The 19,030-nt window shown below is 41.8% G+C and overlaps 1 protein-coding gene across 12 annotated transcripts in view; it reads left to right on the top strand.

Annotated features, from left to right (window-relative positions):
* The window catches only part of NPAS3 (neuronal PAS domain protein 3), a gene marked incomplete at both ends in the record, with an annotated part of 868,696 nt that overhangs the window by 732,896 nt on the left and 116,770 nt on the right, over positions 1-19,030 (top strand). For all 12 annotated transcript variants that reach the window (XM_082853402.1, XM_082853400.1, XM_082853397.1 and 9 more), the window contains one exon: positions 8,364-8,538. In XM_082853402.1, coding sequence (XP_082709528.1) covers positions 8,364-8,538 — 175 coding nt within the window. The remainder of the gene's footprint in view (positions 1-8,363; positions 8,539-19,030) is intronic.

Genomic DNA, 19,030 nt, shown 5'->3' with positions numbered 1-19,030 from the left:
GAGATCTTACTATTCTTTTGATCTTCAGAAAAGGGAGATTTGACTTCAGTTATTTTTAAGATTGTTAATGCTTCTTTCTTGGCATCGTTTCACTTTTTACTATGATGTAACCTCCAATTGCATCCTTTTTTCCTTCCCAGCACTGTGATAAATACTAAAAAGTTGGCCTTTCCTGCCCTACAGACTACTTTACAACTTGAAAACTGTAGGAAACTTGTAAAGCAAGGTTTTAAAATTTCTTGATTGAGTCACTTTCACAAATCCCTGGGCTCATTATGTAATGCCCCCTCAGTATTACAGAATTCTGTAAGTTCTTCTTTTACCTGGTGTCTCTTAATGAAAGGAAAAGAATATTGACATATTAGAACTATTCCAAAACCACTGCTTCTGTAACGTGGGGTGATGGAGAAATACCTAAACCATTGTTTACAAGAAAAAATGAAATTTTGCAAATAATTTATTTCCTCAACAGAAAAAAATTGGGATGGGGAATACTTCAAACTCTGGATCTGTTTTGTACACAGGCTATTTCTAGCAGTACTTAAATATGCTCAACTGGATCCTGAGTCTCTATAGTGATCCGTCTAACACTTTTGAAAATGTAGCAATCAGTGTTGATTATTGCTTGATCAATTCAACTATTGGTAATGATAGTCATAGAGGCAGACCTGTTCCAAGTAACCACCCGTACGTTTGAATCAGTCTCTGCCATTTGTTCTTTATTTCCTCTTTTGTTCCATTTCTTCAACAGCCTGCCTTTTCCTTTTTCCTCTCTGAGAACTAAGAAATCCACTGGAATTATCTTCTGACACTTCTTAATCAAAGTTCAGAACTGGTCATGCAGTACTCTCTTTGGATACCGAGGTTGCAAATTCTCAAGTCAGGCACTCCAAGGGTTATAGAGAAGCATACAAAAAACAAAATAAGTACTTGGCCTCCCCGATTCCCAAAGGAGTTGAAATGTTTATTTCTGAAGATAAAATAAACACATGGTATGGTATCTTTTAGCTCAAATTCTTCTAAAGGAAGGCTCTGTTAACATATCTGTGAGAAGAGAGTGGATTCATTTCTTATTTGATGACATTGGAAGGATTTTTCATTCTACCTCATCGTTCTGATATAGAACCTTTCTTTCTTCTTGTTCTACTAATTTATACACGTATTTCTGTAACAGACCCGATGCTTTTATGCATTTTTCTTCAGATAAGTCAGCAAATACATAGAATGAGACAGAGCAGTAAAGAACATCAAGTTTCTGTCAAAACAGTTCATAAATATTCAGCAGAGTTCTGCAATACATAGGAAGTTATGAAGATGGCATTAAGATACCAGTAAATCCTAAGAAAGCCTATGCTAATCAAGCTATCACATCTTATTATATTTTATTCTTTTATCACTTTATTATCTCTCAATAATATAAATGTGACCCCCCACCCCCCCCAAAAAACCCCTACAAATCCTAATCTGCCATGGCGAGATAGAATTTCCATCTTATCCTGGGTCAGAATTTTCTAACCGTGATCTCACAGTCTCTTGGTAGATCTGAAAGCCTAACCTGGCAGTTAGGTTTCCAAACCACTCGCCACTAACGCAGTCCTCTCTCAGGCATGACCTTCTATTCAAATACTGCAGGTATTCCCTGTGGGAACGGGGCCTGGCTGCAAAAGGAGTCCTGAAAAAGGGCTTAACTAGTAGCACTCCCAAGTCCCCTCAGTAATCTAGTGCCCTCCAGAAATCTACAAAAACCCAGCGTCTTCCAAAAGGTTTAAGAAATTCCACCTTAAATGGCAGGTTTGAATGACCTTCTTTACGTGCTAAAAATGAACTTTGTATTATTCCTAAGACTGAAAATATATTGAAAGAAAGAAAGAAATAGGTTTTATCATCTTGCTTTATAAAAGTATCCATCCTCTTAAGTTTTTCCAATATAGAGACGACTAGCAACATTGCTGCCTGTTCCTCATTTGTAGCAAACTCTTTCAATCAAAGGAGCACTGAATTCAATGATTTGCACTCCTGGTACATTGCTGTAGTTAAAAAGTATTTGCTCACCACAGGAGGCCAAGCAAAGGCTATTGACATGCTTGCTTGATGTATGAAAAGACAAATTAGTCCCCTATCCTGTCTACCAGCAGGGTACAATGACCGGACATGGAAAAGTCAACTCAAACCACTGAATGATATATTTACATTTTTTTCCAGGAAACTTCAGTGTTACCAAATCAACTGTGTCAAGCGTTCAACTTGCATGCAAGCTAATAGAATGTGAGATAAATTTGAGGAAGGCCAGGTGGTTTAGTTGACTGCGTGGGATGGCACTAGTGGCTATGGCTTCTCCTGGAGGAATCTTGGTAGCTTTGAGTGGGGAAAGGCAGAGAGAAAGGAGTTGAAACAAAATGCTGTTTCTGGATACGACTGCTTATTACTCATTGCCTGTCTCCGGCCCCTTATACACTCTCAGCTGTTTTCTAGCACTAAGCAAGAAGGGAGAGGAATTTTTATTTTAGAGTCACTCAGCCTCAGTAAAGGTAGACCAAGTGAGCATGGTTGGAAACAGTCATGCTTTTCCTTCTTGTGCTAGGGAAACAATTCAAATTCCCATGGGTCTGTTCCTTAAATTTAATAAACAGAACATGTTATTATTATTATTTTTTTTTTTTTTGCAGTACGCGGGCCTCTCACTGTCATGGCCTCTCCCGTTGCGGAGCACAGGCTCCGGACACACAGGCTCAGCGGCCATGGCTCACGGGCCCAGCCGCTCCGCGGCATGTGGGATCTTCCCAGACCGGGGCACGAACCCGTGTCTCCTGCATTGGCAGGCGGACTCTCAACCACTGCGCCACCAGGGAAGCCCTGTTAATTTTTTAAAATTACCATATAAAGTGATTGAGTTTGGTTCTCACATGTGCCTTGTTATATAATTTGCACTAACCAGAAGAACACAATATTAAGGGGAAGAAATGCTGTACCTTTCCATTATGTAGATCATAATTGTAGATCAAAGATAGGACCAATAATCAATATAAAATGAAAATTCTCTAAATTTCTACTGTCAGTGATTTGAAGGGATAGTTAAGAAATAATAATTTGGGGGCTTCTCTGATGGTGCAGTGGTTAAGAATCCACCTGCCAGTGCAGGTGAGACGTGTTCGAGCCCTGGTCCGGGAAGATCACACATGCGACGGAGCAAGTAAGCCCGTGCGCCACAGCTACTGAGCCCGCGAGCCGCAACTACCAAGCCTGCATGCCGTAGCTACTGAAGCCCGCATGCCTAGAGCCCGTGCTCCTCAACAAGAGAAGCCACCGCAATGAGAAGCCCACGCACCACAACAAAGAGTAGCCCCCGCTCGCCGCAACTAGAGAAAGCCCGCGCGCAGCAATGAAGACCCAATGCAGCCCAAAATAAAGAAATAAATTTATTTAAAAAAAAAAGAAATAATCATTTTATGAAACTTTGTGAAAATTCAGTTAATGAACAAATGAACTAGCAAACTAACCACAGTTTTGTCATAGATGGGGGGAAAAAGTTATAAAAGATAGCTATATTATCTTTCCAAGTTCCTTGTAAAACCTGCTCTTTCTCAGCATTTATAAAATCCTATGCTCAGTTAAACTCAGTTGGTTTCTATATAAGAAGTTATAGCTCTCAATGCATATGACAAATACTTCTTGGGAATGAGTGTATTATTATGGTGCTATATTGTAACTCATTTTAGAGTAGTAAATAATGTTATAATAATAATAATACCAGAAATAATAAAAGGAACCAACCTAAACTTGTCCAAATCAAGCACAGATAAAGCAGATTTTTTAAGCCTAAATATCCATCTTTTATTCATTCAACAAACATTTGTGATAGACCTCCTATGTACAAACACTAGTCCTAGTTCTCAGCGGGCAAAGATTTTGAAGAGTTGCTAACTGGAGATTTGAGGGTACCTAATTAACTATAGTAATATAGGATTGAAACTCTATATATTTTTTCTACTTCAAGCTCACATGAAGCAATGTCTACTCATCAAGTAAAAAATCCCTGGTCTTGGGCTTCCCTGGTGGCGCAGTGGTTGAGAGTCCGCCTGCCGATGCAGGGGACACGGGTTCGTGCCCCAGTCCGGGAAGATCCCACATGCCGCAGAGCGGCTGGGCCCGTGAGCCATTGTTGCTGAGCCTGCGCGTCCGGAGCCTGTGCTCCGCAACAGGAGAGGCCACGACAGTGAGAGGCCCGCGTACCATACACACACACAAAAAATTCCTAGTCTTAGTTTCTGCAGTCTATTCTGAGGCACAGAATTTAGTGGCAGGTGAGTTCCAAGTCCATCTTACCTAGGCAGCCTTCGTCGGAGAGAGAAGCAAATCACATAAGGGTTTAGTGAGAAAAGAGAGTTAGCCAATAGGGCTTACAGTCTTACTTCTACCACTAAACACCTGGGTAAACTTGAACAAGCATTTTAACTTCTCAGAACTGTGACGTTTTCACCTATTAAATAAGGGGGGTATTAATGGATGTTTTTCAGGTCTCTTCCAGCTCTAAAATCTAATTAAATGAAGTGAAAACGCTATGAGAAATGTTGAAAGTGATAGATAAATGTGGTGATGATGATGATGACTCAAGGCCTGTGTATAAGTAGACTTCTGTCTACCCCCATATCTGTTTCAGTTTAGTACACCTGCTTTCGTGCCTTCTTTTGGCCCAAGAGTAAATGGCAAAGCATCCTTAGCCCAGGGGATTGCCAGGCTGCCTGCCCTCAGCCTCCTCCCTCCATGGTGCCCAATGTTCTCTCCTGAATAAAAGTGAAGCCACAGGACAGAGGAGTTCAGATGTCCCTGCTCAGCCTCCCTGACTGCCAAGGTGCTACCAGAGAAGTGGTAGGTTGAGTCAAGCAGACTTTAACCAAATACTGGCCTTTTCTATACTCATATTCTTGTTCTGTAAAATCGGGGTCATCATACCAGTTCAAAAGATGGTTATGAGGATTAATCAAAGAAAGCATGAGAAGTATGTATACACAGTGGTAGTAGCTGATAATACTGTTATTGCTGTAGTCAAGGCTCAGAGCGTGCATCGCTTCTGCTGTACCCGCTGCTAATTAAAGAGATGTTCCAAAGAGACCATGCAAACCCTAAGGATTCCTCACTAAAGTTACACAGGAATATGCATGCCTGTCATCCATTCTTATCCACCAAACAGCAGCGACAATAGTGCTTATTTCTCACAAGGCAATTTCCTCTGCGTGGTTTCACTGGATTTTCGAAATTAGGCTGTGAGGCACGTAAAGCAAGTCTTGTTTCCATCCCAGCGCTCAGGCCACTGCGTTGCACCATTCCAAAGTGTGGCGCTCCACGGGGTGCCATTCATGTAGAATACAATGTGAGCGGTACCCCCCAGGGTCCAGTATCGCAGAGCAGCGCTACTGCCACTTTCAGAATAGGAAACAAGCTCAGAGAGGTTAAATGAATTGTCCAAGGTCATACAGCAGAGGAGGAAAAGATTCTGATCTCCAAGTCAGTTTATAACTCCAGCTATTCTGTGCTTTCCCCTACGCTGTGTGACCTTTATTACAGTACATACATGAAGACTATGACAGGGTCAAATTCCAGGATACCCCAAAGCCTAATATGGGATGGAGAGGTTGGCACTGAGAATTTGACCCTGTCACAGTCCTCAAGAGACTGAAGGACAAAGTCCTCCCCGTGTCATAGTGTGATGTGGCCCATTGCGACTCAGTCTTGCTCTAGACGCCCTATACACTCAGGACATCATTTTGTGGAGAGGAAGCGCCTGCACGTCTAAGTAAATCAGGCTGTGGAGATAGTGGCCTGCTCCTCCTCACCGTATGACTGGCTTACATGAATATTCAAGAACCAACACCCCTACAAAATCGATTGTATCTCCCACCTGTGTTGTCATCTTATCACAATCTGTGCTGTGTGCCAAAGGGCACATTGCAGTGTTAAAGAAAGACTCGGAGTTTGAGAAAAGTGACAGAAATAGTTATTAAAGTGCTGCAATGGGGCTTCCCTGGTGGCGCAGTGGTTGAGAGTCCGCCTGCCGATGCAGGGGACGCGGGTTCATGCGGCAGAGCAGCTGGGCCCATGAGCCATGGCCGCTGAGCCTGCGCGTCCGGAGCCTGTGCTCCGCGGCGGGAGAGGCCACAACAGTGAGAGGCCCGCGTACCGCAAAAAAAAAAAAAAAAGTGCTGCAATTGGACTCCATGCAAAATGAGAGTGACTTCCTCATACTCACTAACCTCCAAACAAAATAACCATCAAGAAATATTAAAACACACATTTTATTAGTTTCATTTAATTTCTTAATTGCTCCAAGTCAGTTTACCCATTTATTGCTGTGTGAAATGCTTAGAGGCAAGGCGCACATTAAAGGGATTATTTCCATGTAATCCCTCCCTCCCAGAGGGTAGGAACCCATCACTTATGAATCCTGATTTACGTACGCTCTGTAACAATATCAAATGGAGGAAATAGTCATTGTGAAATTACAGAGTCAGTAGTTGGGTAATACAGGAGAGCGTAATTTAATAGCAAAGAGAAAGTACCTCATTTTCAGTGAAAGGTATACAAGCCTTTCTCAGGAATAGCTATTAACCAAACTGAATTTAGCCTCCCATTTTTTGGCCTCTACCTCTGTTAATTGATAGATGCTGAAGATGTGTTGACTGTTAAGAGTTTAATCAAATGGTGTCTGGGAGTCGACGTGATCATTTTACCAGGACTTGGAGTTCTGGGGATAATAATTGCTCTGAGTATTCCGCTCACTGTGACAGTATGCCCACCACCAGCCTTCCTTCTTGGCAGGAAAATGAGTGCAGGCAGTCGGGTGGAATTTGGAGGGATGCTGCAAATTACACAGGAAAGGCAGGTGAGGTAGGAAGCGGTTCTAGGTAAATATCCACCAAGAAACTTGTGACAGTCTGAACTTCTGGCAGTTTCTGTAGCACATCATAGCTGGCCTGAGACCATTAAACCCCAGAGGAATGGGAAAGCCATTAGTGACCCGGGAAAGAGCTTCTTCTTGTTCTGTTGCTAACACATCTCTCCCTGCCATTGTACCTGTAACCCAACTACATTATTTTAGGACCATGATTGCTATTCTTGGAAGGAGGTAAGAGTTATAGCATCAGAGGAGTACAGAGGTAAGGCCAGTCCTTACGAGTGTCTTCTGCCCCTCAGACAGCACATGCCCCAGACACGGGCCACGCCTGACAGCATTGCAAAAGGCAGTGCTTCCATTCCAGGCTGGCCCTCTTCTGATATTTGATATTCATTCTCTACCTTTAGCGTCAGCCTAATACAAAGAGTATACAAAATAAAACATTTTTTAAAGCCCTCAAGGAGGTTTGTACCATGTATTTTATTAGATTGAAGGCAAAACAAGCTGATACCAGCAGAAGAAAAAATGGCTGCTTCAGACCCCAGCTGACCTCTTTTGCATGGAAAATTCTCCATATGATTACAGAGCTAATGAGTAATATTTAATGAAAACATTATGCCTTTGCATATATTTGTAAGCAGCACTTCTTCCACTTAAATTTACATAGAAATAAGCTGATATGTATAAATAACATCCTGGAAATCTGTGTATTTTAAGGAAAATCCTCCTCCGCTATCTCTGGTTGTTTCTATACAAAGCTCAAACTTCTCAATAAGCAAACTGTAGAATTCAGTCAATCATCCGGTTGACACCAAACATGCGAGAATTTGATGATGCGTGGATAAAACAGCTGAACTCAGGCAGACGCATCCACATTTCACAGAATGGTTTGGCTTTATGCAAACAACAGTGTATGAGGAAAAAACTGGGCTAAACAATTGCTAAATAAACACATGTGGGGAAAAAAAACACTTTCTCTTTCAATTTCAAGAATCCTTAAGCGTGTGAGGATAAAGACTAAGGACCAGGATTGTTTCCGGAGGCTTCATAGATTTCCTTTTCTGTTCAGAAGCTGAATCGCAGTGGGGCTAAATTTTTTTTTTTAACATCTTTATTGGAGTATAATTGCTTTACAATGGTGTGTTAGTTTCTGCTTTATAACAAAGTGAATCAGCTATACATATACATATATCCCCATATCTCCTCCCTCTTGCGTCTCCCTCCCACCCTACCTATCCCACCCCTCTACGTGGTCACAAGGCACCGAGCTGATCTCCCTGTGCTATGTGGCTGCTTCCCACCAGCTATCTATTTTACGTTTGGTAGTGTATATCTGTCCATGCCACTCTCTCACTTCGTCCCAGCTTCCCCTTCCCCCTCCCCGTGTCCTCAAGTCCATGCTCCAGTAGGTAAATTTGAAAATGAAAGCCTGTGACAACTTTCTTTCCCACTCTTCTTTCTCTTCGTCCTCTAGGTGGAGCTGACAGGCAGCAGCGTCTTTGACTATGTCCACCCCGGGGACCACGTGGAGATGGCAGAGCAGCTGGGCATGAAGCTCCCGCCCGGGCGGGGTCTCCTCTCGCAGGGCACCGCTGAAGATGCAGCCAGCTCAGCATCTTCCTCTTCCCAGTCAGAAACCCCAGAGCCAGGTGGGACTTGCAATTCCAACATGTGGGTTGGTGGGCAGGACCTTTGCCAATGATTGCGCTTGAGTTGCCAGTGTGAAGAGACTATAAATAGGTCTAATGGTATTTAACAATTCCATGCAGCTTTCTGTCCTGGGCAGTAATTAAGTAAGGAAGAGATTTGAAAATAAGAAGACATTTTAATAAGTATAATCCAGACATCTGATTTCAGGTGAACAATACATACAGCATGTACCCATTCCTTTAGTTTCTCTTTCAGATTAATGGAGGGAAAAGGTTCAGATTTGGAAAGCCGTCTGCCTTTCATTGTTACCACGGCTAAATGTAATGCATTTATTTATTATTCAGCAAAATTGATGGCAGAGACTTTTTGAATATTAGCTTGTGGAGAATTAAAAGTATTAGGGGCGTGCAGAAATCTTGGTGTTGTTTTTTTTTTTTAAGCATCAGAAGGTACTTGAAAGATGTGAACAGATAAATTAAGGCTAAAAAGAAAACAGAAATGGCTACATTTTAAACTGCCTTTCCACCCTCAGTATTTAATTAGATCAATTGTATAGAGGAATGAACAGAGGTGACATTCCTCATTGGGATTCCTTCCAGGACTCTTATAGACTTTGCATTCAGAATGTTCCCATTTTCATTGTGTTGTACTGATGATAATTTAAGTATTAGGGGAAAATCCATTTATAAATTAAACAAAATGACTTGATATCCATCAGTCCCCTAGTTCATCAAGCTGTTCAAACACGGGGAAGATTGGCTGGTCGGCCTGGGTCTTCCGAGAGCGCTGGTAATTAGATCTGCGAAGGATTTATTCTTTGCTGATTGGGGCTTTAAATTAATTGAAGTTCCACATTTGTGGTTTTGTCCTTTTTGTACTTTTTTAGAGGAGATATTTCATATTCTTGTGTGGTGGAGTGCTTGGCCAAGCAGCAGTGGTTTAAATGTTAATTTTTCTCATGAGAAGTTTAATATTTTTAATGAATCAAGGCCTGATTTGAAGTGCAAAGTTTTATTTGCTTACTTGGGAAATTATTTTTGCCCTCTAAAGACGTTTGTACTTTACTTGATATGTTGTTTTAAAACAGATTCGCAGCACAAAAGCATTTTGTGAAAGAGAAATGGAAAAAAAAAAAAAAACCCAAAACCTATCTTAAGGTTAATGTTAAAATAACTCTACATACTTCCAAGAAAATAATTTGGTCTGCTTAGAAGTAATCACAGCGTGTTTGCACACACAGAAGGGAAAAAACATATTGCCTCTATTGGAAATATTTTAATTCCTTCTAGAATCAATCCATGTTTCCCCATTTAAGTTAACTGCAGCTTCTAGGGCATTATTTTGTAGCACTGGCGGCGGGGGGGGGGGGGGGGGGGGAGGGGGGCATCCTTCTCCAGTGAACCCCATGCATGAGAAAAGAGTATTTAAGACTACTCTTTACCATTTAAAGATGAAAATAATTTTGTTCCAAGAGGTCAGGGGAGTCATATATCCTTATAGCATAGCTCACTGACTTCACTGAATAGACGCATCAGTGAGATCACTGGACCTGCTTTTTAGTCAATAGAATGTTTAGATTTGGGCATATTTGAGAAGAAACACACGAAAATAGTTTTCTACTCCGTTCTGGAGTTGGACTGGGAAACGGGACTGCTCATGACTCTTAAACACTCAGTGCATAAGAAATCAAGTTTATAAACCTCGGTATGAACTAAGACCTTGGAAAAGTGGACTTTGTTTCCCTGAATCACAAACCCGCAAGTTAAGAAGAATCTTCAACAATCCTTTAATCCAACCTCCAATTTATGCAACCATCCCTTTACAGCAAAACCAACAGATGCCCTTCCAATCTCTGCTGGCACTCATTCCTAACAGGAAGCTAAGGAACATACAGGGCTTCCCACCCCATTGGTGAGCAGCTCTGATAGAAAGTTATGCCTAATATGGAGCCGGAACCTACTTTGCTGCATCTTCTCCCCCACTGATCGGAGGTCTGCCCTGTGGGACAACACTTCAGATTTGCTCTTCCCTCCCCATCACAGCCTCTCAAATATATGAAGTCAGATTCACCAAATTCTTCCTCCCTCCTTCCTTCTCCTTTTCACATCAAACGACCCTCATTCCACAACCATTATTCAATGGCATGTTGCTAAGACCGTCACCATCCTAGCCACCCTCACCTGGCTGTGCTTCCATTTGTTGGTGACCCTCTAAAAATAGTGTTCTGAGAGCTGAGTGCAGCCTCTGCATGTACTGTGACTAGTACAAAGCAGAGGGACTGCCACCTTTCTTGGTTTAGGCGACTATACTCGTGTTATGCAGCCCACGGTTGAAGTAGGTCCTCTTGGCAGCCAGGTCCCACTGTTGATTCATATTGAACTTGATGTCTCCCCCAAACACATGTTAAGGGTGACTTGTACCTTGGAAGAGAAAAAAAAATCCACAGCCTATAAACCAGTTCTACTAGGATATCCTAAACTAGAGTCAAATCAACCCATTTAAGATTAAATATAAAAACTCTGATAGGGATTCCCTGGTGGTGCAGTGGTTGAGAGTCCGCCTGCTGATGCAGGGGACACAGGTTCGTGCCCCGGTCTGGGAAGATCCCACGTGCCAGGGAGTGGCTGGGCCCGTGAGCCATGGCCGCTGAGCCTGCGCGTCCGGAGCCTGTGCTCTGCAATGGGAGAGGCCACAACAGTGAGAGGCCTGCGTACCGCAAAAAAAAAAAAACACACAAAAAATAAAAAACTCTGATAAATCCCATGCCTTCCATGAAGCACCAGGGTGTGCTCAGTTCCACTTAGCATCCTTTAATTCTAGTTATCAGAGAAAGAAGATACCTCTTTTATACAAGGACACTTCATTTATCCTTGAAGTATGATTGAAAATTTACTTGGGTTTCTTTCCCCTGTTTTCCTGGCCTTCCTTGAGCCATCCTAACTAGTAAAATGGAAAACCCTGCCTTGCACATTCCTTAACAACTTGGGCTCGTTAGCAACAATCGCATTAGGAAGCGTCTCTTGTTGGAGAGTGTATTTCTCACCATTAGAGAATGTTAAACTGGCTTTGCCTTAAAATTCTGTAGTGTTAGTTATTTGCAAGCTTTGGCTTAAAAAGGCAATTAGATTGACTGCTCAAATACTGAAAGGCAGTGTAGGATGCTACCTTTAACTAAATATCTTCACTAATGCAGACCATTGCTCCAGGGGAATTACTTTAAAAGTTCATGTCAGGCACTACATCCCAAAGCTGCTTATGTTTCTTAAAAGCTGAAAGAACTTTAACAAGATTTTCTAATTCTTAATAACATGAAGGAACATTTTTGAAGACTGTTGTTCACTACATCATAATCTTTTAAACTCTGATAAAACACCGATTCTTGCTTAAAGAGTAGTATAATTTGGTTGGAAAACAGATATCAATATGTGGTGATTATGAAAATGAAGGAACTAGTAGGTATAGAATTTTTTAGGAGCCCTGATGTGTTCAGTGTAGCATTACTAAATGACTGAAATCTAAATAACTTTTGGCATTATAATAAAAGGAAATAAGTGGCTAAACCAGCCTAAGAGGCAGTGATCCTGTGCCATAATAGGAATTCTTTTTCTTCGAACTGCCAGCCCTGTGATTGTCTTGTCTTGAATTAGTCTCAAGATAATGAGAGAGAGAAAAAAAAATCTGTTGACTGGACCGCAAACCCAAATAAATATTTTATATGTATGCACATTCGTTAATAGTTTAATAAATATATTTCTTTTAGAGAAATTTTCAGGCAGGCATAAGAAAATTAAATGGGTAGCCTACTTTAAAAAGTTATAAAGTTCTAGAATGCCTCTTTAGGGCTTGATCCAAGCATTTTGGAAGAGACTGCTCTGTGCTGCCCACAGCCTTTTCTCTGCTCCTGTGGCTTCCTGCAAGGTGGTGGGCACAGAACCTCCGGAACACGACATCTGGATGGCTCAGTTTGGTTTTGTGGATCTGCTTATATCTCTTCATCACTCTTAATGATTCTTTAATCTTGGGATTATGAGTGATATCCTTTAAAAAAAAATAAATTTCAGGGCTTCCCTGGTGGCGCAGTGGTTAAGAATCTGCCTGCCAATGCAGGGGACACGGGTTTGAGCCCTGGTCCGGGAAGATCCCACATGCTGCAGAGCAATGAAGCCTGTGAGCCACAACTACTGAGCCTGCACTCTAGAGCCCGTGAGCCACAACTACCGAGCCCACGCACCACAACTACTGACGCCCGCGCGCCTGGAGCCCGTGCTCCGCAACAAGAGAAGCCGCCGCAATGAAGGGCAGCCCCCGCCCGCCTCAACTAGCAGAAAGCCTGCATGCAGCAACGAAGACCCAACGCAGCCAAAAATTAAAAAAAAAAAATCAGTGCCGCATCTTTTATATGCTTAATAAACAGAAGAGCAGCTCTTTCAAGAAATCCCGGAGGTACTTGAAATATCTCCGTATCTTAAAAGCAAAGAGTAATATTCCTTGGGTTAGGTCATCAAATTGTTGTGTCTCACTCCCTCCTTCTCCTTATTAAAACAGCTTGATATTTTCCAATTATAAAATTCATGCCCTTTGTGAAAAATTCAGAGAATGCAGAATACAAAGAATAAAGGCCAACATACCCCCTACCCCAAAATAACCACTGTTCTTATACACTAGATATCCTTCTAGATTTTGTTTCTGTAAATATGTATACAAACATAGTTATGTAGTGGGATTTTCTGTTTGACTAAAATAAAACCATAACATACATGCTTCTGGCAGCCTGCTTTTTCACTTAACCTCACAGGCCACTTTCCCTGTCATGTTTCCTCACTTTAACAGAGAATTTCCTTTCTGTCTCCAGTGGTTTGTTTCCCTCTAGCTAGCAGTCAGCTCCCAGCCATGGGCCACTGCCAGGAGTAACATACCTGGGTCCTGCCTTAGAGGGCATTCAGCCAGGACCAGAGATTCTCGCTGCTTATTGAATGGGCACGAGCTCACGGAGGGAGAAATCGATACTGTAGTGGGGTTTAGACAATTTAGCAAAATGTATGAGACAGTACTTTTGGTGAAGAGTAAGAGTAACTACAGCAAACATGGTTAACCATTGGTTGTCTAAAGTAAAGGTTACTGTGTTTTGTCTAAACTTTCAGCAGATCTCGCCTGTTACGGGACGTTAAGATAACTATTGCACGAGTATGATCTCTATGCTATTACGCCTATTCTGTGTCCTGAATATTTTAAAGGCAAGCAAAACTGAAGCAGTTGAGTACTTGCCTGAATAGAAATAATCTGCATTTTCTACTCATGCCCCCGGCGCTCTGGTAAATTTGATCGGCTCCCGATTCTACAGGAACTCAATTCCTCTGCACTCGTTAGACGATTTTCATAATACTAGGTATAATTAAAGGATCAAACGTTTAGGAATAACAATAAAGAATGTAAAAATTTATCAGAGGATCTGATCAATATTTTATTTCCAAAGTGCTTAGATACGAGATATAATTGTACTTTTATGGGTGAATTATTTACCATCTAGTATAGGGTTGAGGTTCTCTTTTTTTTTTTTTTTTTTTTTGTATTGGTTTAAGTTTCCTACCAGTGAACTGAATTTAGAAGTCCGGCAAGGGGGGCTTCCCTGGTGGCACAGTGGTTGAGAATCTGCCTGCTAATGCAGGGGACCCGGGTTCGAGCCCTGGTCTGGGAAGATCCCACATGCCGCGGAGCAACTAGCCCCGTGAGCCACAATTACTGAGCCTGCGCGTCTGGAGCCTGTGCTCCGCAGCAAGAGAGGCCGCGACAGTGAGAGGCCCGTGCACTGCGATGAAGAGTGGCCCCCGCTTGCCACAACTAGAGAAAGCCCTCGCGCAGAAACGAAGAGCCAACACAGCCATTAATTAATTAATTAATTATTTTTTAAAAAGGCAAAAAAAAAAAAAAAAAAGAAGTCAGGCAAGGGAAACCATCTTACTAACCTCACATCCAACCTCAGTCCCCAGACAATGTGACTGTATCTACAGCACTTTCTGCTGTACTGCAAATGTCAAACAGAAGGTGTAATGGATTTAATATTAGCGCTGGCCAAGGTGCTGAGGGAACTGTTAATAATGGCACTCCAGTTATTGATCTGAAGCCTTTAAAAATCAAAGAAAAGTGAGAGATCCCCTACTGGGGAAAGGCACACAGTGACTGTTTTTTATTGCCAATATATTTCTACATATAGAGTGGCAACTTTCTGAAATTATGTTATCACCATTCATCTCTGTGAGATTTTTGGAGTCATTATATGGTAAGATAATATCATGGAGACTGCTCCGCATGCCTAATGCTAGATCAGGCCAAGTACTTTTAGACATAAATAGAGCTTGATAATTTGTGTAGTAACTACAATATTCAAGCTGTCAAATGATACGAGGTTTATTAGCACTAGATTTATTCGTGATGACAATGTTGCACCCACAGGAAGTGTGAAATACGAACTGGATAGTCATGAGGATGAGCTGTCCTCTCCTTTTGCCTTTCTAAAACTCTGAATACAAACCATGCAGGGACTCACTTGAGATAGAAATGAATTCTGTTCTTACAATTAGTTTACCTTTTCAGGAAACTGCTAATCCTTCAATCTGAAAGGCAGTTTCTGTGCAATGAAATTCCTGCTTTCCATAGCCCCCGACTAATAAATGGAATGAAAATGTATAATTTATGTTGAATGTTTATCAAACTGTAAACACACATTTAATTCCTTTCCATATTCATACAATATAAGCAAAGATAAATCCATCAGATAATGTACCACGGTTATCTCTGATGGATTGAATATGAAATGGATCTCAGCTGTAGTAAAGATCCAGCCAAGTTTACGATTACCCAAAACTGGCCTGACTCCTGTTAGTACCCATGTGCCCATGTATGTGTCAAATCTAATCGTCAGAAAGCAGCCTAACAAAAAGTAATCTTTTCATAACCCAAAGAGGTCACCCTTTACGCGTAAACTCAGCTTTTATCCAAAAAGTATATATGCAAAATGATGTATTTCCCTTAGCTATGCCATCGTCATTTGGAAATGAAATAGAAACTATCTTTTGCCACTCCTGAATGAAGATGACGCATACACTCCAAAAACAAGCCAGTACTGTTACAGGGACTGCCTTGCCAAATGCAGAATGCTTCCTTTGCCTCAAAAAAGCTACATTGATGTAGTACCATTTTTTCTTGCAGAAAGTAGGCTTTTCTTAAATGTCTCCTTTATCCCCAGCTAAGCAAAATAACCACCACAGAAGGAATTACATTTCTCCAGTGCTTTCTTCTGTCCAAGGCCTAGGAACACTTAGAACCTTAATTTGTGTTTGCTCACACTTCTGTGTGCTTGTCTGTATATGACGAGAATATTTGCAAAGCAACCTTGTTTGTACTTCTAGATCTTGCCTAAGGGAGCTAAAGAAAATAAGGAAAAATCCCTCCTCCCCACCAGGCTGTGCTGGCCCAGCATCCCTTCCAGGCCAGCTCCCAGAATGCACAGCTGCAGCACAAGGCATCCTTGAGGGCTTGACACCCTGACCTGTGAAAAATCCGTGTTGGTGACTCAGCTACAGAAGGGCAGCCTCCCTTTTGTTTCCAGAGAAGACGCTGAATGTCAGCCTAGTTCTGTATGCCATTCTGAAACTAACTTTCTTTTCCAAAATTTAGATCACAGTGGTGGCAACTCAAAAATGTGCAACTTTTATCTAAATTAGTATAATGGTATTTACAGGGTTGCAAATGGTTTGTTCAGTAATAGAAGCATGGGCCTCTTATCAAAGTACACAATAGGTTCACTCAGTTTATATGTAGGATTTTTTTTTTCCCAAACCTTCTATTGAAGGTTTAGAAAATCAATTTTTTAAACCCATTATTTTTAACAGCTGTTTTATATAGCTTGCTAGGTCATAATTTTGACTTTCCTTTCCCTATGGTGATAAGGGGTACATTTCAAAGTTTCTGAAATGAAACCCAAGACAAGTTGTAAATAGATGACCTATTCTTCCCCATTTAAAAAACAGGTGGCTGTCTTTGTCATTGGATATTAACAAATTAAAGATTCTATTTCTATAACTCTTGCCTTGAACAAAGCACAGTTTATTTGCTTTTAATACATACGACTGCACAGAAAGTTCACCCCTGTCCAAATGATACCATTCTGAATTCTTCATCTGCACTAAACAGCAGACTGACGAAGGATCAGTTACCTGGCATTGACTGAGCTTTGCAGGGTGCACAGATCAAAAGAGGCGGAACTGGCTGGAAACCATTTCCACCCCTGGTGAGCAATTTACTCATGATTGCTCGGGGAAAATACTGGAAATATTGCTTCTGTGTAAAGTTCGCAACTTCCAGTTGTCAGCTCTTTGCCAAGCGGTTATTCCCAAGTGTAGCTTTAGAAGCAAAGCCTACTCAGGCCACGGTGACAATGGTTGGCATTCATATCCTGCTTGGTGTACGCAGAGCACAGAAACCGCTAATTACAGGAGTGAATTCACACCCTATCCCTCTGAGGCAGGTCAGTGTGTTATCCTTATTTTACAGATGGGGGAAAGCGATGGAAATTCTAAGTGGCTTGCTCCAAACCACACAGGTTAGTTTAGCAGCCAAGATTAGCGGAAAGGGTAAAATATTAGGATTGCATAGATGGGAAGCCTAGGAACTAGATGGAGAAAGGAGTTAGGACTCTGATAGGTATAGAACCAGAGGAATTTCCTCTGAGGGGCTTCTGAAGTCCAGAGAGGAACCTGACAATGCCCTCACGCACGTATTTCATCGGGCTCAACCATCTTTTGTTTTTAAATATAGTCCCTCACTGAGGACTAAAATCCTCCATCTAATACTTTCCTCTTCCTTCATCCCTACATTGAAACTCCTTATACCACAATGAGCAGTAGCATCTGAATCAATTATAGGCAAAACCATATAACTCCCCATTAGCTACCTCTCCTGAGCCAGGAGCACAGCCAGAATTGTCTCTGTGTGCTTGGTCTCTGCTCTGCCTTGGCCAGTGCGGGGCCAGGCTGTGTGCAGCTCCTCCAGGCTCTTCCTATCAGAACAAGTCTCCCAAGGCAAAAGAGATGGAAGAAAAGCAAGAAGACCAATAGGGTTCATTAGGGGGTGGTCGTATCCTCCTGAAGACACCTGCTCATGAAACACAATCATGGTTTCTTGGGACCTGTGGGAAACATCAACCCATCTGTGAGTTAATAAAACTAGTTTGAGAGAGGAAGCACTTGTGTCTTTTCTCTAGTTGTTATAAACTAGAGTGAATTTTCTTTCAAGACCCGGACACACCTGATACTCGGGATTGTGTAGACTATTCAGTGACCATTGACTGCATGTCTGTCCCATGTCAGACATTAGACGAAGCACTGAAGAAACAAGATGAAGTTCCCTGCCTTCCAGGAGCTGACCATCCTGTGAAGGGGACAGATCACTAATATAATGCAGGAGTGTGACGATGACAATCAAGGCGAGGTGGTGTTTGATAGGGTAGCATTGTATTATAAGCCACTGCTATTAGCAGTCTTGGCAGAACAATCTCAGGTTTGAAACTTCAACCCTGAAGTTAACAGCCCAGGAACATTGCCTCCTTGGGAGCAAGTTGCATTGCCATGCCCAGACATACACATACCATGACTGTCAGGGACTTTGATGCATATTGTTAAGGGACTTTTGGTTTTTTGTTTGCTTAATTAGCCTGTAAAAATGCCAGCTACATGATAGGTTCACAGGAATGTGAATTCTTCTCTACTGATCTTTCTGGCTCTGTAGGAGTGTTCTGAACTGCACCCCTTCCACTTGTACTGCACTGATTTCGCTAACTGTAATTCAGGAAATGCTGGCTTTGGAAAACTGTACTGACTCTCTTAGCTTTTTCTATTCGAAGTAAAACTTGTTGCAAATATTCTAGGATTAATGATGATATTAATAAATAACTTTTATTATGTTTTACCTATATGTTCCAATTACATGAGTAGGCATGTTTTAAGTAATTTATTTCTCAAAATGTCCCTAAATGAAAATTAGAGATGGTAAATGGCTTGCGTCCACACCAGAGTAGACGGTGGCTCTGGGATTTGATCTCAGGCCATGTGTTTTGTTTTCAGCACTTTGCTAGGTGCTTACAGAGGACACAAGAGGTAAAAGATATGACACCTGCCTTTAGGAAACTGATCATCATCAGTAGAAAGTTTATACACAGTCAACAACCAGAGAAAAAAAGAAGCATAACACTGCTGCTGTGCTCAACTGAGACACAAAATTGGCAAGTGGTGTAATAAATCAGGGAGAGGCTAAATGACTGTGGGTGGCTTTGATGAACAGGGTTGACCTGCATGCAAACCAACCTAAGAGCAAAGAGGCAGAGATGTTCTTCCAGGAGACTCATCTCAAGGAACAAAGTGGGAGTGAGGACACTGCATTTAGGAGGCAGGAAAGAGCCTCAACGAGGCAAAGATGCATGCTTATCCGGGATGGAGC

This window comes from Leucopleurus acutus (assembly GCF_964270905.1).
Source record: "Leucopleurus acutus genome assembly, chromosome: 1".
NCBI lineage: Eukaryota > Metazoa > Chordata > Mammalia > Artiodactyla > Delphinidae > Leucopleurus > Leucopleurus acutus.
The sequence above is the reverse complement of the archived record's forward strand: the minus strand, read 5'-3'. Positions and strand labels throughout refer to the sequence as shown.